General features: G+C 50.8%; 10 protein-coding genes across 10 annotated transcripts, besides 3 other annotated features; 4 read left to right on the forward strand and 6 right to left on the reverse strand.

Moving 5' to 3' along the window:
• Window positions 1-375: 375 nt before the first annotated feature.
• Window positions 376-4,000, reverse strand: An04g05880 (uncharacterized protein; the record flags this gene model as incomplete). Its single annotated transcript, XM_001401917.1, has 7 exons — window positions 376-705; window positions 790-916; window positions 997-3,175; window positions 3,235-3,427; window positions 3,482-3,530; window positions 3,582-3,679; window positions 3,734-4,000. 7 exons carry the CDS (start codon window positions 3,998-4,000, stop codon window positions 376-378), a joined length of 3,243 nt encoding a protein of 1,080 aa, XP_001401954.1.
• A 528-nt stretch (window positions 4,001-4,528) lies between these two features.
• Window positions 4,529-4,680: a mobile genetic element (Title: probable transposon 160bp LTR (Tndm1-LTR) -Aspergillus niger).
• A 1-nt stretch (window position 4,681) lies between these two features.
• Window positions 4,682-9,323: a mobile genetic element (Title: probable transposon Tndm1 without LTR -Aspergillus niger).
• An04g05900 (uncharacterized protein) lies at window positions 4,751-9,163 on the reverse strand (the record flags this gene model as incomplete). Its single annotated transcript, XM_003188628.2, has 1 exon — window positions 4,751-9,163. One exon carries the CDS (start codon window positions 9,161-9,163, stop codon window positions 4,751-4,753), a length of 4,413 nt encoding a protein of 1,470 aa, XP_003188676.2.
• A 10-nt stretch (window positions 9,324-9,333) lies between the features above and the next one.
• Window positions 9,334-9,482: a mobile genetic element (Title: probable transposon 160bp LTR (Tndm1-LTR) -Aspergillus niger).
• A 2,019-nt stretch (window positions 9,483-11,501) lies between these two features.
• On the forward strand, window positions 11,502-12,606 carry An04g05930 (uncharacterized protein; the record flags this gene model as incomplete). The annotated part of the gene is made up of 3 exons (XM_001401919.3): window positions 11,502-11,535; window positions 11,624-11,839; window positions 11,927-12,606. 3 exons carry the CDS (start codon window positions 11,502-11,504, stop codon window positions 12,604-12,606), a joined length of 930 nt encoding a protein of 309 aa, XP_001401956.1.
• Window positions 12,607-13,164: 558 nt separating this feature from the next.
• An04g05940 (uncharacterized protein) lies at window positions 13,165-14,367 on the reverse strand (the record flags this gene model as incomplete). Its single annotated transcript, XM_001401920.3, has 3 exons — window positions 13,165-13,395; window positions 13,570-14,003; window positions 14,076-14,367. The coding sequence occupies 3 exons, from the start codon at window positions 14,365-14,367 to the stop codon at window positions 13,165-13,167; spliced, it is 957 nt and encodes a 318-aa protein (XP_001401957.1).
• Window positions 14,368-15,180: 813 nt separating this feature from the next.
• On the reverse strand, window positions 15,181-16,080 carry An04g05950 (mitochondrial 54S ribosomal protein bL28m; the record flags this gene model as incomplete). The annotated part of the gene is made up of 1 exon (XM_001401921.3): window positions 15,181-16,080. One exon carries the CDS (start codon window positions 16,078-16,080, stop codon window positions 15,181-15,183), a length of 900 nt encoding a protein of 299 aa, XP_001401958.3.
• Window positions 16,081-16,207: 127 nt separating this feature from the next.
• An04g05960 (uncharacterized protein) lies at window positions 16,208-17,784 on the forward strand (the record flags this gene model as incomplete). The annotated part of the gene is made up of 4 exons (XM_001401922.3): window positions 16,208-16,351; window positions 16,434-16,653; window positions 16,712-17,259; window positions 17,320-17,784. The coding sequence occupies 4 exons, from the start codon at window positions 16,208-16,210 to the stop codon at window positions 17,782-17,784; spliced, it is 1,377 nt and encodes a 458-aa protein (XP_001401959.1).
• A 312-nt stretch (window positions 17,785-18,096) lies between these two features.
• Window positions 18,097-19,787, reverse strand: An04g05970 (uncharacterized protein; the record flags this gene model as incomplete). The annotated part of the gene is made up of 3 exons (XM_059747560.1): window positions 18,097-18,741; window positions 18,791-19,500; window positions 19,574-19,787. 3 exons carry the CDS (start codon window positions 19,785-19,787, stop codon window positions 18,097-18,099), a joined length of 1,569 nt encoding a protein of 522 aa, XP_059600617.1.
• Window positions 19,788-20,993: 1,206 nt separating this feature from the next.
• An04g05980 (uncharacterized protein) lies at window positions 20,994-21,818 on the forward strand (the record flags this gene model as incomplete). Its single annotated transcript, XM_001401924.3, has 3 exons — window positions 20,994-21,173; window positions 21,241-21,647; window positions 21,731-21,818. The coding sequence occupies 3 exons, from the start codon at window positions 20,994-20,996 to the stop codon at window positions 21,816-21,818; spliced, it is 675 nt and encodes a 224-aa protein (XP_001401961.1).
• Window positions 21,819-22,079: 261 nt separating this feature from the next.
• On the reverse strand, window positions 22,080-23,084 carry An04g05990 (uncharacterized protein; the record flags this gene model as incomplete). Its single annotated transcript, XM_059747561.1, has 1 exon — window positions 22,080-23,084. The coding sequence occupies one exon, from the start codon at window positions 23,082-23,084 to the stop codon at window positions 22,080-22,082; it is 1,005 nt and encodes a 334-aa protein (XP_059600618.1).
• A 1,686-nt stretch (window positions 23,085-24,770) lies between these two features.
• Window positions 24,771-27,221, forward strand: An04g06000 (uncharacterized protein; the record flags this gene model as incomplete). The annotated part of the gene is made up of 8 exons (XM_059747562.1): window positions 24,771-24,811; window positions 25,051-25,139; window positions 25,198-25,305; window positions 25,373-25,911; window positions 25,972-26,245; window positions 26,370-26,470; window positions 26,521-26,707; window positions 26,758-27,221. 8 exons carry the CDS (start codon window positions 24,771-24,773, stop codon window positions 27,219-27,221), a joined length of 1,803 nt encoding a protein of 600 aa, XP_059600619.1.
• Between the last annotated feature and the right edge of the window lie 480 nt (window positions 27,222-27,701).

Below are 27,701 nucleotides of genomic sequence, written 5' to 3' on the forward strand. Positions count from 1 at the left end.
GACCTCACTTAGGTGTTTCAAATTAGCGCACATCTACAGCCATATGAGCTATTATATAGTAGGTCTACAGTATCTAGGAAGCTTGGATTGCCAATGAGAGCATACTCCACAGGAACATTATGATTCGGGGAATATCGAGTTTTGTTCGGGAGTGAACGCATACAGGTGGGGTGAATGACAAACAGGGAGTTGCATGAGTGACGTCTACCAACAGAGGTTTCGGTGAGGAGCACTACTTGTCCCCACTATTACTTAGGATATTTATGCGAAAGTGTGCGTTGGAAGAGACATATTATTATACCAATGAAGAGTTGTTATACACATTAGTCGTTCCCGTCTGTGATATCCATCCATTCCCATAATTCATCAACAGTTTTAGTTCGTAGCAAGACTTGGCAGATCGCCATCCCATTGGATCTTCATGGTCGATGGGAATGGCCAATAGCTGCTTTGGTCTGCAGTCATATACATCGAAATCCCTCCAGGTCCAGCAATCTTCTTCAATTGGCCTTGAGATCCAGGAGCCCGTCGGAGGTTGTCTAGCCGTCCCACCACCCTCAGCATTGTCGTGAGAGCCAGCTTACAGATGCCCATGCCTAAGCATTGATGAGGGCCAAATCCAAAGTGGGCGTACAGGCTCATGTCGCGGTCAAGCTTGACCTTCTCCGGCTCGGGAAAGCTGCGCGGATCCATGGAAGCAGATACCTGCGAAAAAAGAAAGAAAGATGATGAGTAACTGTCTGCTAGAGCCAGGAACGTCTCTATTGAAGAGAGTTCGGTGCTACTTACTAGGTTGCATAGTACACTTTGGCCGGGCTTCAAAGTATACTTTGACCCGCCGTCATCAACGACGGTGGGCTTCGCGACCAGTCGCGGCAAGCCGACGGACGACCGCAACCGAGCTCCTTCCATGAAGCTGCAAATTTGTCAGTACATGTACGCGAACCACTTTTTGAATAAGATAAGTGGAATTTGTGGGGTTCAGGAAATGCTTACTATCGTAGAAGAAGAGCATCAGCCTCGGATGTGTTTTCTTTGGCGAGTCGTTTAATGTCTGGCAAATGAATGGATCCTTCATCTGAAAGGTAGTAATCAAGGCACTGCGAGAAGAGCTGGGCTTGGTTTGCCACCATGCCACCCGCTGTTGGTAACAGATGAGTCCAGACAATCTCAGCTGGAGGAACATTGCTGTGAAGCAGACGCTGGATCATGTGTTCGCCGTATTCACTGAGGACATCATGCCGGTGCAGACTGCTAACTAAGTTTGCGATGAAGCCAGCCTTGTTGACAAAGTCGACATTGGCCATGGTCAGTTCCCCGAGCTGTTGAGTCACATCCCGGGCAGTTTGGTTGAGCTGGAATGATGTTCCAACATCGGCATCGTAGAAAATGGAGGCGAAGACAAGTGCCAGTATTTCGTACAATTCAGACTCAGCAAAAATGCCCCTTGGGTTAGACTCAGTCTTCAGGGGCAGAGAGAATACATTTGCGCAGAAATGGACCTGGGCGTAATTTGCGACGTCTCGGACAATATCGACTTGATTGACGCCACCCAGCTGGTAAGAATGTTGGCGCAGGAGTTTTATGGTGATATCCTCATAGAATCGCTTCACTTCACTCTCCCACTTGTCGCGGTATAGGGCCGAGCCCATCATCCTGCGTGATGCAGCGTTGGGTGGCTTGTCACCCGACAGCATGAAATCCCGACCATAAGGGTGATTGTTGTGGCGCATCAGAAATTCGATCTTGCTTCCCCAAGTGACCTTGAACGCCTCTTGGTCGTTGAGAACGGAAATACAAGCCGCATTAGAGCTGATGAATTGCGGCAAAGGCGTGTAACTCGGCCGGCCCCAGCTGTAATCTTGAGCAACCGAAAGCTTCTCAAGAATCTTCTTGTTCTCAGATGGGATGACCAGAGGGAAGTGTGCGTAAACGGAATCGCCTTTGAAGTGATTAGGAAACGCACGCAGCACCAATTTGTAAAAGACCTGCCCCTGGTCAACGGAGTCCTGAGGCTGTATTTCGTTGTAAGCCCAGTTTGTGAGATGCTTTGGTGTGTAATCAACCGTGTAGAAACGGTCTCCACGGACAAGGGACACCGCATCGGACAGGATGGCTCTTGATATTGTGAAGTTTGTGCACAGACCGCTTCCAGGCACTATTGCGTCTTTCGTAGCCTCCACGATAACGCCGGGATACATCTCCACCAGGTCAGGTTCATCATACAGGTTCTTGAGCTGGGCAGCAATGTATGGATCAGGATTGATTTCCTCGAAGGTCTTGTAAGGCGCAAGGTCGAAAAACTTGCGGAATTCGTTCAGGGTAGCCAAGTTCCAAGAACGCGCCTGCAAGATACCGAGGGCCTCGATATTCCTGAAGACTGATGGAATGTTACCTGCACCAAAGGCACCGGCACAATCCTCAACGCCATCCGCGAACATGTTCGCGAGGTCGCCATCATCGAAGGCACCATCTGCATTACGCTGTAATCCAGCAAATGGACGGTCCGGGGGTTGTTCTGGTAAGCTTGCTTCCCACTTGGCCACGCCCCTAATAAATTCCTGTAACGAAACATTGTTGGGATCCTTTCCTGGGAACAGATCTTTGTACAGATCCTGTGTCCATTTCTCGTCACGCTGAGATATGCAAGCATGCCAGCGGTAGACGAGATTGAATTCAGCAGACACCTGGTTGCCCGTAGCTTCCGCTGGGGCGCTTCCTAGCAAGCTATCCTGGATATCAGCTCGAGGATCCAAGCTCCACAGACTGTCTGTTCGATTGATATTCAATATAGTCCGAACATAATCCTTGAGAATAATGTTAATGTATAGGCCACACGTGACCAACCGACCAGTCTGGAAGAGATCGTTGTCGTACTTCGTGCTGGCGTCGACATCGGACTCATCTGGTTTGGTGAAACGGCCTCCTTCATTGATAGTCGCCAAATTTTCAACAACATAGTTGTGGAAGCGGTTGAACATCAGCAGAAGTACGCCGACACCGGGAGGGAAACCAAGAACACGTTTGCTAGAGAAGCAGTCCGGCTTGAGTTTCCCATCCTTGAAAGTCCTGACGAGATCCTGCTCGTCTTGGTTGTTGCCATAGAGCGGCGAAAGATCCAGATACGAGGAGGTTTTGTTCAAAGTGAAGTCACTGCGGTCCGTTTGGAATAGATCTTTGAGCATGTCAGCTGGCAGAACTTGTGAAAAGAAACATGAGATATGCCATGCTTACCGTGAATGATGACGGAAGCGAGATAGAACAAGACACTGGAAATCTTGTTCGGGTGCTCCTTGTATTCTTTTCTTTCCAGTAGAGAGGCGAACAGCGTGCTTGGGTCCGGCAGCGAAGGCGACTGAACAGTTGTTGGGCGTACAGACCTGGCATAGTGGCTACCGGCTGCACCAATATGAGGCCACAGGAAGTTCTGTCAATGGAGAGTTAATGAAGACCTTCCAGAAGAGTTCGGGAGACACTGTACATTTCCTGATCCATCGGCCTTGCGATACGAAGAATCCCGGCCTAGGTATCTACATTCCTCAATGAGTCTCTCATTGAACGTCATGCCCCAATGAACTTACGAAATTGGAGGATGCTCCAGGTCATTCCAGAGTTGCTTGAGGAAGGCGTTCGTCAAGTCCTTTCCATTCTTAGAAGTCGAAGGGAGTCCGGCAGCAAGCTGGGCTTGGTCAGACGGACTCGACAGGTTCAATAGGCAAGAGTAAGCACTAACCTGAATCACTCGCTCCATTATATAGTGTCTATCATCGACTGGCTGACCCGTTACAGCATCCTTGATGACCTCGAGCAGGGCCTTGATATCAGTAAAGTCGACATGGCTAAGGTCCTTGACAATTCCCGTTTGATCAGGCTCAGTAATATAAGTCCCGTTTCCAGTCGCCGTAGGTAAAGGCCGCAAGGATGCCGAAATAGCTTTTTCGACCTGGGAAATTGTGCTCCCAATGCCGTTCACAATGGAATGATTGTTTGCGCCAGACATTGCGTGTAGGCTAATATTATACAAGTTGTTGTCCAAGAGGTGCAATGCCGCTGCATACCCAAAAAGCCAAGATCAGCATGATGTTCCAATTATGCTTAACCTCGACTCTACAAATAAGAGGAAAGAGGGGCAGATAGATCTCCATCTCATGACTCTAGGACTATGGATTGTCCCAAACAAGACCCACCTCATGAAGTCATAGAAAGGTTGCTCACTTCGGGAGTCTAGACGTTCTGGAACCGCGCCGGCTACCGAGGAATGCGAACGGCGAGGATGTTGAGTGCGGGGAAGAACTTAGTTAGGTAAACAAGAAGGGTATCAGTATAGACAAGAATTAATCCCCGTGGTAATGGGAGCTGAGGTATATACTAAGACGCAGGGGACTCAATGCGAGAATGTGCATGAGAAGTTGGGGGGAAACCAAGCAAGGAAAGATATCCAGAGGAACGGTCTTTATAGGGTCTTGTCAGCGTCATAGCAGCAGCCGAAGAGAGGAACAGCCGAGTCGGCAACCCCGAAGAGAATGAATAATGTTGAAACGACGTTTTAGGTCAATACTGAAGTCGTTGAAAACGCTTGATTCTTCGCTATCTAGGCGCGCTCGGAGGAGCAGTTGAAGTTACGGAGTTCGGGTCACGTGACCTCGACTACTAGTAATCTACTGAGATTACGTTCCAACACGGCCCCCTAGGCGAGGGAGCGTTCGTAACGAGGCTCTAGGCATTGCCTAGATAGGAAGGAACGGCTATCTCAACCGGTGTTCCCTGGATGCAGGTTCGGGGAGGAGATGGGGGTCATTCCGAGGAGGTGCCTGAACGCTTTGAACGATTCGTTATCAAGCGGCTTGGTGAGGCCGTCCGCCGGGTTGGTGGTCCCTGGGATGTGTTGAATGGTGATAGCGTTCTTCGTGATCAGATCGGCTACGAATAGGTAACGATTATCGAGCCATCTAGTGGACCTGGTGTAGCCTCCGTGGTTCAGGATCCGTAGGGAGTTGGCGGCGTCGGTGTACAAGGGTATCCTGCCGTCAACGGAGGCCTTGAGGTCAAACGCTTCAACCAATTTCTTTATATACAAGGCTTCTTTGGCGGCGGAGTCAAACGCGCAGTATTCTGCTACCGTAGATGACGGTGCAACTAGCGATTGCTTCCTGGATGACCAGCTGATTGGGCCGCCAGCGTAGAAGATGACGTATCCCTCCGTTGATTTGCCGTCTTCGTGGTCAGCGTGGGCGGCATCTACGAAGACTTCGATGCCTTTGGTATGGTCAGTGGCGAGGGTGATCCCGTACGGGATGGACCTTTTCAGATATCTGTATACAATTTTCAATGCTTTAGCGTCGGCCGTAGTGGGAGTGTTCATGCGCCTTTGAAGTCTAAACGTTGCATGACGTATATCGGGGCGGGTCTTTGTGGTTAGCCAGTTCAAACGCCCTACAAGGCTTTGATATTCGGCTAGGTTGACGTTTTCGGTAGTCATATTCGAGCGATCTGACTTTTTGTAGGCAACGGTCATCGGAATGGCGGAGGGGGTGCAGGATCCTAGGTTCGCTGCATTGAGGCACTCCTCCACGTACGTTGGTTGGGATAGTGATATCGTGCCTGCTTGGTAGTCACGTTGAACGTTGCATCCTAGTAGAACCTTTGGTTCCCCCATTTCCTTCAGGCCAAATGCCTTGTTTAGGTGTTGTTTGACCTCGGCTAGGTCTTCCTTCCTGGGGCCAGCGATAGCGGAGTCGTCAACATAAATAATCAACCAGATATCACCCTTTTTGTATACGCAGGGATCCTCCCTCAGTGGTTCGAAACCGATTCTTTTAAGTGTTTCGTCAAACGTTTGGTGCCAGAGGTGGGCCGCCTGGCGGAGGCCGTAGAGGGCCATCTTTAATAGGCACACCTGATCCGGTGGTCCTTCATGGTATCCGGTAGGTTGTTTCATGAACACGCGTTTGCCCTGTATCTGCGCGTGTAGATAAGCAGATACTATATCACATTGTTCCCATTCAAGATCTTTTATAGCGACGTTCGTCATGAATAGCTTCAGGGCCGCTTCGCTGGCGACAGGAGCGAACGATTCGTCGTAATCGATGCCTGGTATCTGGCGGTTGCCGCAGACTACCCATCTAGCACGGAATTGGGTGACGAATCCGTCAGTGTTGACCTTGAGGTCGTACACCCACTTGCCTGGGATTGCGCGAGCGGTTGGAGGTCGGTTCACGATCTCGTAGGTGCCCATATTCTGTATCTTATCGATCTGTGTATCCATAGCATCTTTCCAGTATGGTGCCAGCGGGGACTTCATCGCTTCGCTGTAGGTGTTCGGAACGACCACTTCGTGTTGTTTGAGGTGGGGTAGGGTCACCCGGTCAACCGTGGCCAGTTGTTGGTAATCTGGCCATGTTGATGATTTGCCTTTAGTGGTCCTTGCGGAGCGCCTCAGTATGGGTTGTTCTTCTGGCTCAGTAGGGTCCGGCAGGCGGTAGTCCTGCGCGGCGTATTTCGTTGAGGATGCCTCGTATTCTGTGGCATTCTCGATCGAGCGTGTAGGTGGAGGCTCTGCGGAGGCAGATATGGTGTGGATTCTGCCTCGGATGACGTCTTCTTCAGGGTCCGGTTGCTCAATCAGGGCCCTCGTGTTATCTGATATATTGGTTGTTTGGTGCAGGAACGCGTTGTCTAACTTGAGCGCGGCACCTGGGCCAGCTGGTGTTGGTCCTTTAGGGTCAGGTTCGCGTGTAGGAACTCCACCGGGATCCTCCTTGTCATCCTTGTAGGTTCGATCTTCGTTGAATTTAACGTCTCGTGATCGTTTAATTTTATCAGATATAGGATCCCACACGTAGTAAACGTGTCCGTTGTCCCCATCGAAACCGACGAAGTATCCGACTTTTGCACGAGGTCCCATTTTCTGGGATGCGACTCGATCTTCCTGCGGGATGTGTTGGTAGGCACGACATCCGAATACGCGTAGGAAGTCTAGTGACGCGTTAGGATTCGGGAGGTTGTAGTGGGATCTGTATAGGAACACGGGGGTCTTCCTGACAGCGCTGTGGTAGGGGACGAGGCGATTCAGGATCTGCGCTGAGAGGCGTACAGCGTACGGCCAGAGGTGAGCAGGGAGGCCAGCATCTAGTATCATGACCCTGCTCATTCGGTTGAGCAAGCCGCCGTATCGTTCAGCTAGGCCGTTGGCTTCGGGTGTTCGAGGAGGTGATATTTTGATTTGAATGCCTCGCTCTGCATGATTCGCCCATTTCCTAAAGCGGTTGAACTCGCGGCCACCATCTAGGTGCCAGGTGGCCACGTATCGGCCGACCATATTCTTGTGTTCCATATCCATCCTGATCAGCTCGTCGGAGGCGTCATCTTTGTGTTTAAGCATGGCCGTCCTCACTAAGCGAGTAGCGTTGTTGACCATGAGTAGAAAGTAGTTGAATCCGCCATGACCAATCGGGGTCACCTTTTGGATGTCTGCATGCCAGAGCTGTGTTGGATCATTAGTCTTTGGGATTGGGTCCCTTGAAACGAGGCGTGTGGCCTTGCCTAGCGAGCATGCTTCGCACTCTAGGGTGTCCCTGTGTTCGAGTTCAATTTGATGATCCTTTGCAGTGGTAGCGATTCGGCGGAATCCTGCGTGCCCGTATCGCCGGTGCAAGAGTAGGGGGTCCACTGCCGCTAGCGCTAGGTCAGGGTCTTTTGTCCTGACGAAAAGCACGTTTTTCGATGCCTGCAGGTGGCCGACGATCTTGTCATCCCGGTCCCTGCGTAGGGTCAGGTCCTTAGTGGTAGCGTAGATGCCAAGGTCTGTACGTAGGCGGTTGGAAGAAAGGAGCCCGTAGGGTAGGTCCGGTTGGTGGTAGGCCTTGATCTTCAACACCGTATTTTGGCCGTTTGCAGCTAGGGTCAGGGTCAGATACCCTGCCGATTTTGCAACACCGATTCCCCCGTTCGAGGTGCCATATTGGTAGTATTCGTGGGGTTTCAATTGGTGGAGACCGCTTAGGGAAGCGCAGTCAGGTGTTAGATGCTGTGAGCTGCCTGTATCATATATCCAGCGTAGCGAGGTGTTCGTGGCGTTTGCAACGGCTAGGCCAGAAAAATTCAAAATATACGGGTTTTCGTCATCGGATCCTATTTCGCCTACCGCTGCATTTGATGCTTCGCTAGGCTTCGATCCTTTGAACCACCAGATGCCTTCTATACGAGGCCTATAATCCTCTGGCCGGAGGTCAGGATTCAAGCGCCAGCAGGTGGTTGCTCCATGGCCTAGTGTCTTACAGAAAGCGCAGCGTCCCTTAGTCATCTCTGGCTTCAAGTTTCGCATCTTTCTAGCGTGTTCCTCAGGGGTCGTTCCTTTCGGTGGGAATGTTGATTTCTTCCACTCTGAGGTCGTTGCAGTGCTTCCCGACTTGGTGGTGCTTCCAGTGTTCTTCGCTGGCGCAGCGAAAGAATATCTTTGCATTTGTTTATTACCTTGTTCGATTGCGGTCCTGCAGTAAACTAGAAACTCTTTCTCCTGGAGGGTGTCCGCAGCATTATCAGGCAAATTGCACTCCACTGTTGACACCCACGTTGGAAGGTCGGATTCCAGCTCTTTGAGCAGGTGTAGCAACCCGCAGTATGGTGATATCCCGACTTTCAACTCTTTAGCGAAGTTGTATGCGTGTTTGAACGCCTCCACGTATTGTTCAACGGTAGAGTAGTCGGATCGGCGTTTGTGGATGAGGTCGAAGTACGTTGTTTGGCAAAGCGTGTGGCCGTGGCCTAGGACGAGTGATTTGATGACTTCGTAGGCATCGTCCGCGTAGTCGTGCGCGTCAGGGGACGTCATCAGTGCCCTCTTTAGGGGGTCTGACAGCTGGCTAGCTAGCCAGGACTGGATGTTGATTGACAGGTGGTGCCATAGCCAGTAATTCGTGTGGTTTGTACTAGGATGGGATAGACCCTTGTCGATCATGTCTTGTAGACCGACGTTCTTCAGGATTTGACATATTTCAAAGCGCCACGTTGAGTAGTCTTCTCGCCCTTTCAACCTTTCAGATACGGGTTGAACGCCTTCTGGTAGCTTTACTGGAAGCCTATCTGCTTGTGTCTTTGGTTGTATGGCTACTGCCTCTGTATTCGAGACATGTTGTAAAGAGTGGTATCTGCCTGGTTGCGACATTCTGGGGTCTGCTTCCGGCGGTTGAATATTTTGATATTCGCGGTGTTTTGGTGTTTTGAGATAGGGGTATCGCGGTGCGTGTCCCCGTTGCAATTGCGGCTTGCTTCGTGTGTATGGTGGCTCAGATCTTTGCTGGTTAGCCTCACGAGCGAAGAGCCGGGCTCATAACCTGTTGAAACGACGTTTTAGGTCAATACTGAAGTCGTTGAAAACGCTTGATTCTTCGCTATCTAGGCGCGCTCGGAGGAGCAGTTGAAGTTACGGAGTTCGGGTCACGTGACCTCGACTACTAGTAATCTACTGAGATTACGTTCCAACAAATAATACTACTAAATGTCCACGGAGCGATAGCAGACACCGGCGTCCTGTCCGTAACGAGGAATACCTCATTGGACGTGACAGGTGAGCAGACAGACTTCTGATTCGCGTGCATGAGACATGACCTCGGCGCAGTTCACACCGTATGCAAGGCTAACAGGTGGATGCGGACTATGATCGAACATGCCTTAGCACCAAACTCTCGATGGGTGGCCTTATCCACAGTTTAGACAAGACGTATGGCGTGCGCAGCCGAAGAAGATACGAGGGATAGTCATGGATGGACCGTATCGTGAGGCTTTGGACGGGTGGCCCTGGCAGTGTCCCCGGCAAACTCGACTGGCGGGGACTCTTTTTCAGCCCGGGCAAAAACCCGGTCGATCTGCGGCTGGAGCTTCAAGTTAGCGAAGGCGGGTGGGAGGAGCTGAAAAGAGTGCCAGAAGATCTTGCAAATCCAGCGCACTGTATTATTATTCCCCACCCTCCTATTTCATCGTCGTTCGGGGACCTGTGCTCATCCAAAGTTTGCGAGTTGCCCTTGACACCTGGTCGGGGTTACTGGTACTTCATCGGGTAATGGTTGACAATACGGTCAATTCGGGGATGGGGGGGATCTTAGAGTAGAGAGATCCTATCAGAGCGCCTCCCTTTCGTTCCCAACGAGGCCAGTGGGTAGTGGCAAGCACGAACTGCATGGATAGTCTGGCTTGGGATGTGGTGAGTTGCTGTCAAGTGGGCGGGCTGCTGCTTAGTACGGGGTAGATGAAGGTATGCCGCTAGCACCGAGCTAAAGACGGGGCTGCTAAATGAGCGGGGGCAAAAATGAAGAAAGGCTGGCTGACAGACTGGGACTAAGGCGCCACTATTTCCTCCGTACACACTGTCGGATAAAGCTGAACGCTACTATCCTGTTTAGTACGTCTATCAGGTCTAGCCAGTCCCGGTAGTGACCTTGACAATCGGGACAATCGTAGCGGGCGCATGTGTTTGGCTGACTTGCTGATACACAATGGCGTTCATAAATTTCAGTCTTGATCCATTTCCGATGGCTCCAATTACGCCATCCTCCTTCTGTTGTATCTTGTGGCCCATCATCACCGATAATACTTGATTGTAATGGTCTCAAGTCCATATTTATCCGAAATATACGTACTATCAACAGCACAAACCAAGAAGGAAAAAGAAAAAAGAAAAAAGAAAAAGAAAAAGGAAAAGAAAAAGAAAAAGAAAAAGAAAAAGAAAAAGAAAAAGAAAAAGAAAAAGAAAAAGAAAAAGAAAAAGAAAAAGAAAAAGAAAAAGAAAAAGAAAAAGAAAAAGAAATAATAGTCATAATAATAGCAATTGAATGGGGTATTGAATAAGCAAAAGGCATAACTAAATCTTAGAATGCCGATATGACCAAATGCTGAGAGATACAGCAAGAAGGTAGCACTCTGTAGCAGGCAGCGAAAACGTGGGAACAAGATAATAAGCACAAAGGAAGAATGGGAAAAGCAAAAACATTAAAGTGAATCTAGTAAGACATGTAAGCACAGGGAAGGGCCTTGACAACTCTCTGTCAGCGTCACTGTGACGGACAAGGTATCGACTTGGGGATTGTTTGTCCCTCAAGTATCTACTCCGTACTCCGATAAGTAGTACTGAACGACCCTTCCGGGTAACAATAGTATACTACTCTTTTTGTGTAGTAGCAACCAGAAGTTTGGTCCCCGGCAGATCGTCCCACGTGATGCTTCGCGGGCCGAGGAGGAATGCCTGGGGTCTTAGTATGATTAGTCTCGATACACTAAGCAGCTCACTAGTCCGCAATGGCCTCTTGACTAGCCGCTTTTTGCTGGGCTACTCTCAACAAGTCTGTCGCTTCCGTTAACCGGGTACATCTGCGCCATCAATACTATCTTTCCTCGTATACAAACCCTGGCACTGTGCTCTTACCTCAGCTCACGTGGCATAATCCTCACATAACATCCCCTGTGCCTGCCGGGTCATTACGAGCCTGTGTGTCTCAAGCCCAATCCCAATGGCGTCCCTCACTTTAGTTGTTCAGCCCCGGGGTAAGTTTCCTGGCCACCATCATCTCCCTTCCAGTCAATGTCAATCAATATCTCCGAACCGAACTGACATTGGCTTCCCATCATTTAGGTAAACCCATTAAGAAGCTCCCCAAGGAGGTTCAGGTGTCCTCCAATGCCTCGACCGCCGAAATCTACAACAAGCTCGCGGAAGCCTCGGGCTTCTCCATCCACCGTCTCAGGATCACCAAGGGTAGCGATCGCACTGTAGTCCCCAACTCTAAGGACTCGACCGTCGACGGAATCGGTCTGAAGGAAAAGAGCGTCTTGCACATCAAAGATCTCGGTTAGTAGATAAGCTGACACGACCCCATCCCAAACTACACCACCACTATATCCCGACTCATTCACTAACCGTCTCCATAATCTTCAGGCCCCCAACTTGGATGGCGCACCGTCTACATTATCGAATACCTCGGACCGCTCTTCATCCCGGCTCTCTTCCTCTTCCCCCTCCGCCCATATGTCTACTTTAACTTCGACAAGCCACTTCCCGACCCATCGCAGTTCCAGCTCCTGGTCTGCGCCCTCCTGACCATCCACTTCATCAAGCGCGAATACGAAACCGTCTTCGTCCACCGTTTCAGCAATGCCACCATGCCCGCACGCAACATCGTCAAGAACAGCGGCCACTACTGGGTCCTAGCCGGTTTGAACATCGCCTACTGGGTCTTCCGTCCCGACTCCCCCGCCGCCACCATCCAAGACTCTTTCCTCCTCTACAGCGGTCTGGCATTGTTCATTTTCGGCGAGCTTGCGAACCTAAACGCTCACCTTGTGCTACGCGACCTGCGCCGTCCCGGTACCACGGAAAGAGGCATTCCCTCCGGATTTGGATTCAACGTCGTTACCTGCCCCAACTACTTCTTCGAGGTTGTCAGCTGGGTGGGCATCTACCTGCTGAGCGGAATGAGCTGGAGCGTTCTCTTCTTCATTGTCGTTGGTACCGTGCAGATGGCTCTCTGGGCTAAGAAGAAGGAACGCCGCTACCGCAAAGAGTTCGGTGACAAGTACAAGCGCAAGCGCTATGTTATCCTGCCCGGTCTGTACTAGACAAGTGCACGGTTACTTTGAATAAAAGTAGTACGCGTGATGTGCGAGGTTATCGGCCTCGCATGCGTTGTCTTGGCATTGGCCAAGCTTACCCGGGACCTTGCATGTACCTCGACTGCATTCGGGGGTAAGGTGTGCGGAGAGATGGATGGTTCTCGACGATCGAGAAGATTACGGCAGAGTCTTGTTCTCTGCATGACAGTTTGTCCTTCAATGTGTAACCCATTATGATAGATTATAGTCCGGTTGTTAGTTTTATTACGAGAGTTATGCGGAGGTTATTAGTTATTGACGTGGACGAATAATAATCATGTTTAATTTGAGCAATAATGCTATTGGGTTGCGAGGTAGTAGGTAATTTTCATGCAGCATTGGAATGAATGCGCTGGCTTCTCTATGGACCAATATCACAATACCAAAGTCCGAAGACAAATTGTCAAATAAACTCCCAACACCAATGGAAATGAAATCATACCCAAACTCCCCCAAGCAAATATGGGCATTACATTATGGAACAGCGAAAATGAGAGGGGAGAAGACAGACACGAGAGAAGGAGGTTACTCATTCTTCATCTTTCCCGCCCAAAGCCGATAATACGGCTCCATTTCCTTCTCGCAACTCCGCTTCGTGTCGGTGTCACAGCCAAGGAACCGAATGACGAAGTCACCGTCCTTATAGACGCCGTCCACGCCAGCCCCGTTTGAATCCTTGCTGTACCCATTGATGGTCCGCTGTGGAACCAGAGCCAATCTGGCCAAGATAGTTGGGTGCCATTGCACAATGTGATCCTGGACAGCAATTGATGACGTAGGTTAGTTACTTAGTCTGGTGACGCAGGAAATCATGAAGCAAAAGCAAAAAATAAAGAACCGAATTTGATAAGGCGAACATCCGACTAGAGGTGTCCGGCGTATAAATAGAAAAGCTAAAAAGATAGAAGCGTAATGTGTCTCCTCACTTACCAGAACGTGGGTCTCGGCCTTTGCAAAGTTATAGCTAATGTACAGAGGGTCGAACCAGAAGTCGAGGAAGTATTTGGCAAAATCACCCTGTCGAAGGAGGAAGCTACCGGAGCTCAAATCCTCCGCATCGGTGGTCATAATGAGATCGACATCTTGAGCCTGTATATGCGAAAACGTCTTGATGATGCTATCGGGAGGCACGACGGAGACGTCCTTGAGCATGAGGGATTCGAGACGGTCCTTGTCGAGGACGTGCGATTCAAGTGATTTGCTCGGGTTCATTATTAGGGCGTGAGCATCTAGGTGGAAAAAGTACTTCGAGTACGGGTTGGAGGCCATCGCGTGACGGAGGGCTGGGAGGACGGCCCAGGACTTCGGGGCGTTATCGAGGACGGTTTCATAGTCGGAAACGTTGGCAAAGAAGTTCGTATAGCCTGAATCACAATTGTGAGACATTAGAAGAGTTACTGGACACGAGGAAAGTGACTGGGTTGCTGTCGCCTTACCATGTCGCTTAGCATAGTCCTCTCTGTTCTTGACGATCTTCTGGATGTACTCGTTACTCCAAGCCGTCCTGTCTAGAACGGTGACGACGACGATGCTGGATGTTCCTGCTGGTACGGCCGGGGCCCCTGTACTTGTGTAGAAAAACTGGGAAAGAAGGAAGAAGACGGTGAGCAGGGCGAAGCCCAGAATGGCCACAGCTTTGAGCTGTTTCCTGCGCTGGAGTGAGATTCGCGACGAGCGAGCGTACGGAGGGGTTATCGGAGTCCTCCGCGGAGGCAGAGCGAACTGCATGATGCGTGTACTTGTCCCCAGCGGGTAGATGCTGGGCGACTGTGAAAGATGTAAAGATAATCAATTGTAACTCCGTAGGATCAGGACATTCTAGCACGCAGTTACGAGCTTGGAGCGGAGGCAGCATCAATTGCTTGTAACTGATCCGGCTTCACGGGCTCCTCTGCCGGATCCGGAAATGCGCCCGCGGATCTTTGTTGGTCCGAGAGATCGCAGCATTCCAGGCACAAAGCCGATGACCTTGCAGATTGTCTATTATGAGAGATATTCCAAGGCCAGTGATGATGATTATTAATGGTTGGCTCATGATGAAGTAAGGTTGTGGTTGTTTAATGTCTATGTATAGATACGATATCTTCCCATTCGGGCACGTTGGATCCCGCATGGATTGCATCGCAAATCTTCCAGAGTCACTCGCAACTTTCTAACGTGGTGATGGATCAGTGTTGTATATGCAAGGAAAGGTACTGGCCCAGACACGTTTACCATACCGAGGGTCAATCTGCAAATATGCCTGAGTTAGTCCCTTCAACGCCATGTGGACACCAAGGTCAATTAATCCAAATTGCATTGGTAACATATAAATACACTGAAGAGCGAATCACGCAAATCCAAGCAGTCCATGCAAGATCTAAATAGTAGCTGTACAGTCGTCTTTTTCACCATCCGAGATATATGAAAGCGGTATGCAGACGCTGTCGACCATGACCAAAGAAATAATAATACAACAGACGCCCATCCGTTGGTCACCAGATAATCAACCGAAATTGACCGTCCCAAATCGACTTTGCTAGAGACATGCCCTGTAAGTCTCTAGTACTGTTTCTCGTTGTACGTTGGCTTCGTGATCTCCTTGATATTCGTCTCCTCCTCCACCTTCGCCTTGATCTCGTCCTCCTTCTGCTTCACCCACTCCTCGAACGTAGGAGGTTCGGGTATACCCAGCTTTTTCCGCTCTTCCCGGAATCTCTCTTGAATCTTGGGCGTCTGCATTATCTTCCACCGCAACTCCCAGCCAAAGATACCCATCTCCCTGATACGGCCCGGGCGGTCGCTCAGAAGGTAGTTGTCGAGGCCACCGGCCTTCCGGATCGTGCGCAGCGCTTTGCGCGTGACCTTGATGAAAAGGTCCTCTCCGAGTGCTTCGCTGTAGAGCTTCTTCCGACGAACGTTGGGCTTCCAGAATCGGCGGGTCTTGCCCTCATTGCGGCCTTGTGAGATCTTGTTTCCGAATTGGATCATCGCGCCTCCGTAGAGACCAGAGTTGGACTGCTTGAAGACATAGTTCGGACCGTAGGGGTAAGGAGGGATGTAATCCGGCAATTGTTTCGTCTTCTGTGCCGCCAATGTCGTGGAGAAGGAACGTTTGGGGGTCGTGACGGAAAGGTTGCGAAAAGCCGCAGAGAGGGAGAACGGAAGGGACATGGTCGAACGAGTCTGTAAACCCGCCATTGTGTAGATCAAAAGGTCGGTAGGCAGTCGACCATGACAGGGAATCGACCGGGGAAGAGAAGAACAGGCGCCGGCAGAGCACAGCAGCAGCGGACGAGATAGTTGGAGATAGGCGTGGACCGTCCAGCACCGGATGGTGAAAGAATTTGGGGGTCGCGGCTGACCGCCTTGGCCACGGCCGGCTATCATTGATCGATTCTCCCCAGCTGCGCTTGAATTTCGGCCAGAAGCAGCTGCATCCAGACTCGTCTTTCCTTCCATCATCTCCAGCTTTTTCTGATCCTGTCAGCTCTTCCTACTTCTCGTGTGTCTTCCTCCTTGCCGAAACTTTCTACACCCCCACGATCGCATATCTGTGGCTTCTGAGTGAGGTCACAATCCCTTCACCATGGTCCAAATCAGTGAAGTGAAGGGCAACTCGCGCGAGAACAGAACCGCGGCCCACACGCATATCAAGGGTCTTGGTCTACGACAAGATGGCACTGCGGAGGCTTCAGGAGATGGTTTCGTTGGACAGGCAACTGCTCGTGAGGTACGCGACAACATTGGCGCTCAGAAGTCTTACTCTCTAAGCTCTTAAACTTATGTACTAACCCGGAGGCTTGATATGACAGGCATGCGGTGTCGTTGTTGATCTGATCAAGGCGAAGAAGATGGCCGGTCGTGCCGTCCTCCTGGCTGGTGGACCCGGAACTGGAAAGACTGCTCTGGCCCTCGCCGTGTCGCAGGAGCTGGGAACCAAAGTCCCCTTCTGTCCGATCGTTGGTAGTGAGATCTACTCTGCTGAGGTCAAGAAAACAGAGGCACTCATGGAGAACTTCCGGAGGGCAATTGGTACGCGATCCGTACAATCTTGACGCGAAAGTCTCAATAGCCTCTAATGCATCGATAGGTCTCCGTGTTCGCGAAACGAAGGAAGTATACGAAGGTGAAGTCACGGAACTTACCCCCGAAGAGACGGAGAACCCTCTGGGAGGATACGGACGCACGATCAGCCATCTGATCATCGGCCTAAAGTCTGCCAAGGGCACCAAGAAGCTGCGCCTGGACCCCAGCATCTACGAAGCCATCCAAAAGGAGCGGGTCACCGTGGGAGACGTCATCTACATCGAAGCGAATACCGGAGCCTGCAAGCGTGTCGGACGGTCCGATGCCTACGCCACCGAGTTCGATCTTGAAGCAGAGGAATACGTGCCCGTACCGAAGGGAGAGGTTCACAAGAAGAAGGAAATCGTCCAGGATGTGACGCTGCACGATCTGGACATGGCCAATGCGCGGCCCCAGGGTGGACAGGATGTGATGAGCATGATGGGACAGCTCATGAAGCCCAAGAAGACCGAAATCACGGAGAAGTTGCGCCAGGAGATCAACAAGGTCGTCAACCGCTACATTGACCAGGGCGTTGCGGAGCTCGTTCCCGGTGTCCTCTTCATCGACGAGGTAGACTATTCCAGCCCTTCACAGCCTTACCTTACAATCAGTTGCTAACCCCACCCCTAGGTTCACATGCTCGATATCGAATGCTTCACATACCTCAACCGGGCACTCGAATCCTCCATCTCCCCCATTGTCATCCTTGCCTCTAACCGCGGCAACACGGTCATCCGCGGCACCGACGACATCTCCGCCGCCCACGGCATCCCTCCCGACCTTCTCGCCCGTCTCCTCATCATCCCCACCCACCCTTACTCTCCCGATGAGATCAAGACCATCATTCGCCTGCGCGCCAAGACAGAAGGCCTCAACATCACCGACCCCGCCCTGGAGAAGGTTGCCGAGCACGGCAGCAAGGTCAGCTTGCGGTATGCTCTGCAATTACTCACCCCGGCTAGTATCCTTGCCAAGGTGAATGGACGCCCAGGAGGTATCGAGGAAGCCGACGTGGCAGAGTGCGAAGACCTGTTCCTTGATGCGCGGAGGAGCGCCACGATCGTGAACCAGGATAGTGAGAAGTACCTCAAATAAGCGGGACGTGGCATACTACTTGGCTGGATTTTTGGGGAGCAGGCAAGACGGGGTGTGAAGAGAAAGCGAACGAAACAAACAAACAAACACATACAAGAAAGCAATATGTATACCATGTCTGCAGGTCTTATTATTTTTTCCTAACTAAACCGGGAAGAGCGATTGCTTCTCCTATGAATGAGCTATTTTACGTTAATGTCAACTACCAGTATTAGGATTCTCTTTCAACCTCCGGAAACGTGTTAATAATATTTCTCGTCTAGTAATATCCGTAAACGTCCCAAGACTCTTCCCTCTAACAAACATCATTCTTCAAGAAGTCTTCTCCTTACTAGCAGCAGCAGCATTGCACATCGGTCTAAATCTTGTCTTCGCCTTCACAGCTGCACCCGGCAAAGCTCTAAACAAAACCAAAACGAGTCTCATAATGAGAACATAAACATGAACCAAACGAATAATCGTCCGGATCGCATTATCTCTCAAGCCGAGGCCCGGGGGCCCTGAAGCCGCCGCCTCCAGAGGATCCTGGTGGAATTTCACGTGGAATGGAGCCTCGGCGCCTAGGTCCTGAATGGCGATTCTAAGACCAGCCGTGATGGCATCTTCTAAGTGTCCGCGTCCTGTCCAGCAGAAACCGTAACTCAGACCACGCTTGTTCTGGATGGAGGGGAGATGGTGTTGTGCTATCAGGGTCTGGGCGCTTGGTTCGGGGTCGGTGAACTCCCATACACCTTGCACTTGGCTTGGGTGGGGTGGAGTGAAGGGGTTCAATGTGATGTAGATGGGGCCGAAAAGGTGGAATGGAATGCTGTCGAGGAAGTTGGCGATGTAGCTGAGGCTGGAGATGTGGGATGTGGTGGTAGTGGTGTTGTTGCTTGGTTGGGTTGGCCAGTCTTGGTTGCTGGGGCCTAGGATGTAGTTGCAGGCGGGGCCGGGGTCCTCGACGTTGGGCATGAGCTGGTTTGTGCGGTTAGTAGGAGATTATATATAAGCGGTTATGACTTACAAGAGGGTCTGAATGTAAAACAGAAATGTTTCGGGTTGATCCCAAGCTTCGCATGATCTCCTTTTCTTGCTCGTTTGCGAGCGTTCCCAATATCTTGATAGTCTCCTGGCCGTTCACGGCGAAGACGATATGGTTGAAGAACATTTCTTCGCCCGCAGATGTCATGATACCATACTTCTTTCCATACTGAACGACCTCCCTTACTCTGGTCTTAAGATGGACCTTGGAGGAGGGGAAGCTTTTCGTCATGGTCTGGATGAAATGACTCACCCCTGGTCCGATACGACGCCAGTCTGGCAAGGCTTGACGGGGCCTCAGCAGCTGATGATCACACAGAGCCTGGACGAGAGCTTTCGCAGGCACCCGTGGCAGAAATCTCCCCGCATTTGTGCTCCACAGCATGGACAGCAGTGGAGCTAGGTAGTTCTCGATAAAGATATTGGAGTACTCTTCGCCTGCGAGGTACTCATGCATAGATAATGACTGGGCGTCGGTGGGGTTACAAGCCTCAAAGCCGTGATCAAGTACGTCCACGGCCATGTATCTCATCCAAATAACATCGCACAGTATGCGATAGGTCTCAAAGTTGCAAAGCGTCCATGGACGAAGAAGTATACTTTTCAGTACGCTACCACACCATTGGAAACTGTCAATCCCATCTGTAGCCCCAAAGGAGAACGGAGCCTTGACACCGGTAATCCCGAGGTGGTCTAACAACGAAACGAGGTTGGCTGAAGGTGTGAATTAGTCAAGAAAGATACGGGCTCGGAGATTGCCACTAACGAGAAGTCCCTGCATTGAAAGTGGGAGGACTTGTATTGACATCAACTCGGTGATCATTATGCTCAAAAGGCAGGGCCTTTACGCGCCCACCAAGAGAGTCCGAGGCTTCAAAGAGATGGACATCATGGGTGGAATTCCGCAACGCCCAGAAGGTCGTGATACCCGTGCAACCGCCCCCTATAACAGCAACACGCTCAGGCTGAAAGAGCGGCATGAAAACAACAGCTGTTAGCGGTTAACCTTGCCATCGAGCAGGTCAACCGAAGAGAACGACAAGAAGAAATTGGCGTGAATTTAGCGCCTTTGAAATATTGATTTAAGAACCAGTCGCAGTGTCTAGTGCACAGCTTAGAAAGATTGTAAAGTACTCCTTGCCCTATCCGGAGGTACTGGGATAGGGAACATTGGAGTGGCAAGATAGTAGAACAGTCTCACAGAAAGATCGAAGACCAAGGGTGACGAAAGATTTATCAAGACATCCACGCGCGCTCAGATCCCGGTCTGCTACGCGCTTTTGTCCTCATGTGGCGGTCAAATGTGATCGCATCAGATGACAGACACAGGATAGGGCAACTCAGCCAGGAGTCTTCAAGGAATGTTCCTTGAGATTTGAGCAGATCTACCAAAAAGAGGGCCCAAACGAAAACTGGGGTAAATATGTGACATGTCACTAGTGAGGGGTGCCTAGGAGGAGGGCCAATATAAGAGTCGAGGAGGAAGCTCCACCGATCTGAGACGGAAATAATGAGGGGGGCGAATGCTGGAGAAGTTAATTGACCACGAGTCAGGGGACCATTTCCCTCGAAGCAGTGGAAAGGAACAAGCCAACCATAATGTCAGCCTCCCACAAGCGAGGGTGAGCGCTGGGACCCTGGATTGGAGGAGCGGCGTTCAACGGCACGATGAATGGAAACCATACAATCGATCTGTTGGCCGAACTTGGCGCCAGATGCGATGCAACTACATTGTACTAGACTAATAAGTTAGTCTGGTTTAACGACCGTTGAGCCCGACGACGTCAGCCGGATCGATTCCTCTGCCTCGGCCGCCGATCACGTGTGGCTGTCGCCGTTCCTGTCATCGCCGCAGTCCAGCCAGTTGTCTCAACTCCATGCATCTGCCTATCCTGTCTGCTTTCCATCCAGTTGCATCTCTGTCTGTCCTTCAGATATACCGGTTTTGATTTTCGAGCTGATACTGGTTCATTCTCTAATAGACCGTGTCATTTACTCCGTTGATTGTCCCAATCTCGTTTCCCGGAGCAGCACGGGCGCCGCCAGCCACCACGGAAGATAAGGTGGCTATTCCGTACTACTCTCTCCACTTACTTGGATCCGCAACCCCTATCCACTGATTAATCCGGCTGTGAAACATAACCAGAGTCTCTTTAACCTACGCAAACCCCTCACCTAATATCATAATGTCGAACCCGTTGGACACCGACGCCGGCTCGGAGCTCTTCAGCAGCTACGAGACCGAGCTAAAGCTGGTGCAAGCCGATCTGAATCAGAAGTTGGACCAGATCGCCGAGTCAAGCGGTGAACAACGAAAGTCAGCAATTAGGCAAGCCGAGAGAGCCCTGGATGAAGCCACGGAATTGGTATGTTGGACGCATTTGGCGAGAAGCGCGCCCCGCGTCAATTTTCCACTAACAGGCGGGAATACAGCTAGATCAAATGCGCATGGAGAAGCAGAACATCCCCTCAGCAGCACGATCGAAGATCAACACGCGCGTTCGCAACTACGCTACCGATATCGACGAGGCCAAACGCAAGTTGAGGTCTCTTTCCGATGACCGCAAGGCGCTCTTCGGCGACCGCTACACAGATGATCCGCAGGACGAACATCTGGAACAAAGGCAACAGCTCCTGTCTGGTACGGAGCGGTTGGAGCGGAGTTCCGCCCGGCTCCAGGAGAGTCAGCGCATCGCCCTCGAGACGGAGGATATTGGTCGCAACACCTTGGCCGACTTGAACCAGCAGCGCGAGACGATCATGAATGCGCGGGGTCGGCTGCTCGAGAGCGAAGGATATGTAGACACCAGTATCAAGACACTAAGGGGCATGGCCCGTAGGTACTGTCCCCCTAACACTCAAGGACATTTGCTTCGCTACTTGTCACAGCTGCTTGACTGCTCAAATGCTTACTGTATTCTAGGATGGCTACGAATCGGTTGATCACAATTGCAATCATCACTGTCTTGATCCTGTTGATTTTTGCCGTTATCTACAGCAAGTTCCATTGAGCATGGGTTTGGAAGGCGTTATTACCGGTGGCCTCTCTTTCATTTTTTCCCCCTCTTAACGACACTTATAAGTCTGCAGTCGCAGACACATCACGCAATGTTGTATGATAGCAACCCATCAGCTTTAATCAGGCGCCATGTTACATGTTCTAGTATATCTCACATACAACCGTTCACGATCCGGGCCCTATGATGTCTAGAAAACTTAAGAAGCAGAACAGCCAAGGGTATAATACATGGAAAAGAAACTAAACCAAAACGCTAATTCATAATCCTCATCGCCCCAAAGGCAATATTGACCACGACCCCAACAAAAACCGCCAACCCCTTCCTCCAACTCCACACCCCCTCTTCCCTCCTCAACCACATAGCACACCCAACCGGCCAAAAGAACCCCATCACCGCCCCCCAAAGCATATCATCCATCGCGCCCCTCGACCCAGCCCCAAAACCCCCATCATCATCCGCAAACGAGACCGCCCCATCCCCGCCCCCTCCCCCAGCCGCCATAGCCGCCGTCGACCCCTCATCCATCCACCGGTCCTCCAGCTCCCGCAACTCCGCTCCCGACGGCATGGTATCCGGAGTACGCGATACCGACTGTACCGCTAGAAATTGCGACCGAAGGCCTGCCACCTCCGCGGGTGTAAATCCCGCTGAGAGTAACCGGTCGAAACCTCTTGGCGCGGGCGTTGTAGTACTAGCGTCGTCATCATTCCGTACATCTTTCTGTCGTTGTCCTCTCGCGCTACCATCATCGTGATTAGACTCTGATGATGAATGTTGTTCGTCGTCGAGCGTAGATGCGATCGACGCTTCCGTGGCAAGATCGGTCGCTGAGAGAACGATATCGCCGATGGAGCAGTGAATGTAGAGACGGGGATGGTCGCGGACGGGAGCCTTGCCTTTGCGGTTGGGATCGGAGGCTGGATCTGAGGTGGTGTCGCTGGGTGGGGATGCGGATGGTCGCGGGGAGCGCGTGGGTGTGGGAGGGAGTTTGAGGGATACGGAGAGGGGGGTCTTGTCTTCGAGGCCACGGCCGGCGTGGATGAGACGGAGACGGTGGGAGGAAAGATGAGGGGGGAGACGTGTGCGGATGAGTTGTTTTAGACCGGCGGAGGTGGTGGTTTCTGGGGAGAAGATGTCGAGGGGGAGGTCGGGAATAGAGGCGGAGAAGCGGATGGTCACGTAAAGGGGGTTGGAGGTGGAGGTCGTGGGTGGGAGGTCAAGGGGTGATGGGGATTTTAAAAAGGAGGATGATGCCATTGTCTATTGGTCGCGTGGGAAGGTATAAGGAAATGAGGTAGTCGTGTGTTCAGAATGAAGCCGGCGATGTCGGTACGTCACGGCTTGCTTGCGATAACCTCCGATAAGGCTGTTGCCTGAGGTCTTTAGGTGTTGCTCACGTGACTTATAGACCTGGGCATAGGGACATGTGATTGGCTGTCGTGAGGGCCCCTGTATCTGTTCATCGAGACTGTCCATCATTCCATGATCGGGATGTGTAGGTACATCGAGATGAAATAGACCAAGCAGATGATAAACTCATGTTTATCGCATGGCACTGCGGCAGCTTTGCGGGACAGTGCTCTCAGACTGCACAAGCATGGTTTGGGGAGAGGCAGTTAAAGAACAACTACTGGAAGTCATGGCAAATGCGCTAACCAGCTATGATACCATACCTCGTGCTCTGGACTTTATCATTCTACTATTGAAGTTAATCTAAGTATCAGGGCGCTTCCGTGGTTCTATATGGACTGCGTATTGAGCACCAAGCCTAGTGACTGAATCAGCATGGTGAAAACAGACTTGGAGACAAACATATCCCATCTCGCAATCGAATACCAAGACTAACTGGCACTATATCGGATGAAATACCCGAGGCCCTCTCTTAGAACAAGCCAGTATACAACAAGTAGGAGTTAGACTAGATGGATATTATCCGATCCGATAGGGATTGGCATCCTTCAAACCGAACCGACGGAGAGGGATGGATGATTATCATGCGGGGTCATTCAAACTAGCCTGAACCTCGCCACACGCATAACACATTGGGATATTCTGAGTGACGAAGAACAGATCCATCTGGGACAGTGGAATTGACCGAGTAAAATATGCAAATTTTATTATCACCAGAAATGAGCAGTTTGGATAGATACCAAGACGCCATCATCCGCATACAAGTACCGGCCTCATAGTGCCTAACAACCCAAAGCAGAAAGAATCCAAGAGGATGTGAAATGGTTACCCTCTCAATCAGTGCCGGTCATACTTGGACGCTGGAGGATACAGATCAGATTACTCCACCGCAGATGTTTGTTTAATGTGGCAGAGGCTGCGGTGCTTGTAGTGATTGGCCCTGGGGCGGTCCCTGGCGGGTCGGAACCGGCGCCTATCCCCTACTCATGGGAAACAGCAAAAGTTGATTAATTAGTTGATCCCCGACACTGACATTTTTTACTCTTGTAGAGCTTGCAGGTTATCCAACCTTAGATAGTCATCGCAGGTCGTTCAGATATACACCATACACCGGTCACTTTCGAGTTTTGAGGTCATTTACATCTCGGCCCATTCTAATTTATGGTAATCGCGCTCTCGCAAGTCATGCCCAAGAATTGGTGGACCTGTGTGTCATACTTGTATTTCAACTTCATTAGTGCGATGACATTTCAGAGAACAGAATCCGGTGCGGAAGACAGACGAAGATAAGCAATTATACGCGACTTTCCCAAACGGGTAACTGAATTTAGAGAAAAAGCGACAGCCTCTGTGGGGTCTGATAAGGCCGAACCGGTCTCGTGATCGGGGTCTTCCCCTCATCCTCCTAGCTTATCATTATCCCTCTTCCTATCCAGACGGCAGAAGAGCCAAAATGTCCTGAGATACAGTCGTCTTGGCTGACTACTCGCTTGCCTAAGGGTCTGCTCCTTGGTGTCTCGGGTGATCTTCACTATGCAAGCCGAGCCCCGCAAGTTGAAACGAACGGCGAACGCGTAAGGGACCTGCGAAGTTACTTAGAAACCTAACTGATCGATGTTGGCCCCGCTTATCCAGGTGTATTGCCTGTCGTCAGAGCAAGATTAAATGCTCTGGGGTCGAGCCATGCGCCAATTGTCAGAGACGCGCTATTCCTTGTCGGTTTGCGGAGGAAACCCGTAGGGTTCTGATATCGGAACGGTATTTCTCTAAGGATCGGATGGCTATGGATCATACGATGCTCATAATGCGGCAGGTGTCTCCGTGACTTGCAGACACAGGCCAAAGAGCAGCATGAGACAACGAAGAAACGAACTCACGATGTTGCATTTGAGGAAGTCGAAAGTATGTATATGACGCGGGCAAGTGCTGTTGTTTCCTCGCTGTAGACTTACTCTTTTAGATGTTCTCAATTCAGAATCGCGTTCTCCAGGTGCAAACTGGCCCAGTCCATTTGGTCTGCCCTCGATGACGATGAGGAATACCCACGATAACCGATTATCTCGATGGGGTAAGACCTGGCACTCTTTTTCTCCGATATGCTCGTGATTTATGCGCATGTGGCTGACCTTGATTAGTCTGGCTGGCTCCAACATCTACGTGGTCTTTTACCGCTCGTCTCACTTTGATGATGACCCAAAGACTCCATCCGGACGTAGCCTACGATATTCCCTATTTTCTTGATGGGGACATCTATCCCCTACAATGGAAGTCATCTTCTGATGCTACTCCTGACATCAGCGGTCTCCCGTCTATGGACTATGCTCTCTATCTCTTCAACACAGTCAAGTTTCATCTGGGTCAAACATTCCGGCTCCTGGACGAAGGGGCCTTCACGACGCATATGCAGGAATTCTACTACGGGGATGCAGCCAAGAAAGCAGCTGAAAGTCGGCTATGGTTCGTCCAATTCTTGCTAGTGCTGTCTTTTGGGAAAGCCTTCCTTGACCAGTCTAGAAAGAGAGACCCACCAGGCGCGGGGTACTTTGTTCGTGCCATGTCCTTGATGCCAGATTATAGTTCTATCTGGAGAGATACTCTTTTGGCAATCGAGGTCATGGCCCTAGCAGCTTTGTATCTTTACTCGATTGATCGACGAGAGTCAGGACACCTTTTTGTAAGAGATAATGCCGGGCTTCTAGAAATGCGCGAGTCACCAAAGTCTAACAAGAACTAGGCTAGTCAGGCCATCCGCATTGCGCAACTAGAAGGCCTACACACGGAGCTCCCGGAGGAAGAGCTAGGGGCAGCAGCTGTTGATCGCTGCCGTAATCTTTGGTGGACACTGTACATTATGGACCGCCATTTTTCGTCATCACTGGGAATACCGATGATTGTGCATGATAGCGATGTCACGGCACTGATCGATTCACCAACACAATCATGTCAGAGGAACGCCATGCTAAGCCTGAGAGTGAGGTTATCGCGGTTATTGTCCACAATCCTTGGCAGTAGGTTTTGAAATCACCAGTTCGAGAGGACATCGGCTCACGAAGATAGCCGTATACAGGACTGAGAGGCGGCCCATCGAATCATTCATTGAGAAAACCAAAACTATTTTAAATACTATGGCAGATCTAGCTAAGGAGTTGGAAGACTTTATCAATACCAAGTTCGCGGGCCCGGTTAACTCCATGTCAAAGGGGATGCGCCATATCCTCCTATTGTATCACGAGGTAGGTCGGCCTTCTAGCAAACAGAAATCTGAACTAATCTTTACTACTAGTGTGTCATCGTTGCCACACGACCCCTCCTCCTAGCCATTCTACGAGAGCGTCTGGACAAACTCGGCCTCCCTTTAGAATGCTGTCGACGGATCGTCCCTCTCATGGAAACACTGATGTCAACGGGGATCAACTCAGCGACCAAAAGCCTTCAGTTACTTAAAGCTCTAGTAGATGAAGGCCTCCTTGGTGAGCAAGGTTCCACAAAGAAAATTTACCAGCTACTAACCGCACCGCAGAATCTTTCTTACCCTTCGACCTCGAATTTACCTACGGCGCCGCTATCCACCTCACAATGGCCGGTGCCCTTGTACCTGAATTAGTCGGACAGCGCAGCTCCAACCAACAAGCACATCTGATCCTCGATGAAATAATTAGCAAGGGGAACCGCGTAGCAGAAATTCGCAAAGCCGACCTGACTCGTCTTGAAAGCTTGTTCGAGGGACTAAAAGAGCGGTATACGCACGCAGCGAACCACATCAGTACCGATTTAGTTCCAGAGTCAAGTGGTGATGCACATGGGCAGAATCATAGATCAAGTGACGACGCCCAATTACCATGCATTACTGGGGACATCAATGTTGCAGAGGATGAGCTGCCTGAGCTGGGATTAACGTCATACGATATAGCGGCTATCGTGGATCAGATTGATTATACTGCTAGCCCGTCTTTCTGGCTAGCTCAGGAAAGGGAGGAGTTGTGATGCGTGGCAATGAGTTGCGTATATAGAGCTCCAAGCGTGAGTGGAGCTTATACCTGCATATAGGGCGCTGTTGATAGCGTTGTGAGGAGTAGCAAAGCATCATGCGCTGCAACTGAATATACAAGCTCCATATAGTTACCATACTACTCTCAATACATACCTACTGAAGAATGATAGCCATGCCTCCGAGCTACACCCGGAGGGATGGTACTACAGGAACAGACATCAGCGCATCATATGATATCTACAAAGCAGTGCAGTAAATCCAGCCACAAAATCTATCCTATATTCACACATGCATGCCCTATCATCGGATAGGCCACCCGATCTCCGCAACGAAGCCGACCCGACCCGAGAGGGGAACTATATCACGGCCCTCCAGATATGGATCATCAACGCCTAACCAACTTCAGCTGGGATACAGACACTACTACTAACATCATCATCATACCAGACCAAACCATCCATACTACTACAAAG

This window comes from Aspergillus niger (genome assembly GCF_000002855.4).
Source record: "Aspergillus niger supercontig An04".
NCBI classification, from domain to species: Eukaryota; Fungi; Ascomycota; class Eurotiomycetes; order Eurotiales; family Aspergillaceae; genus Aspergillus; species Aspergillus niger.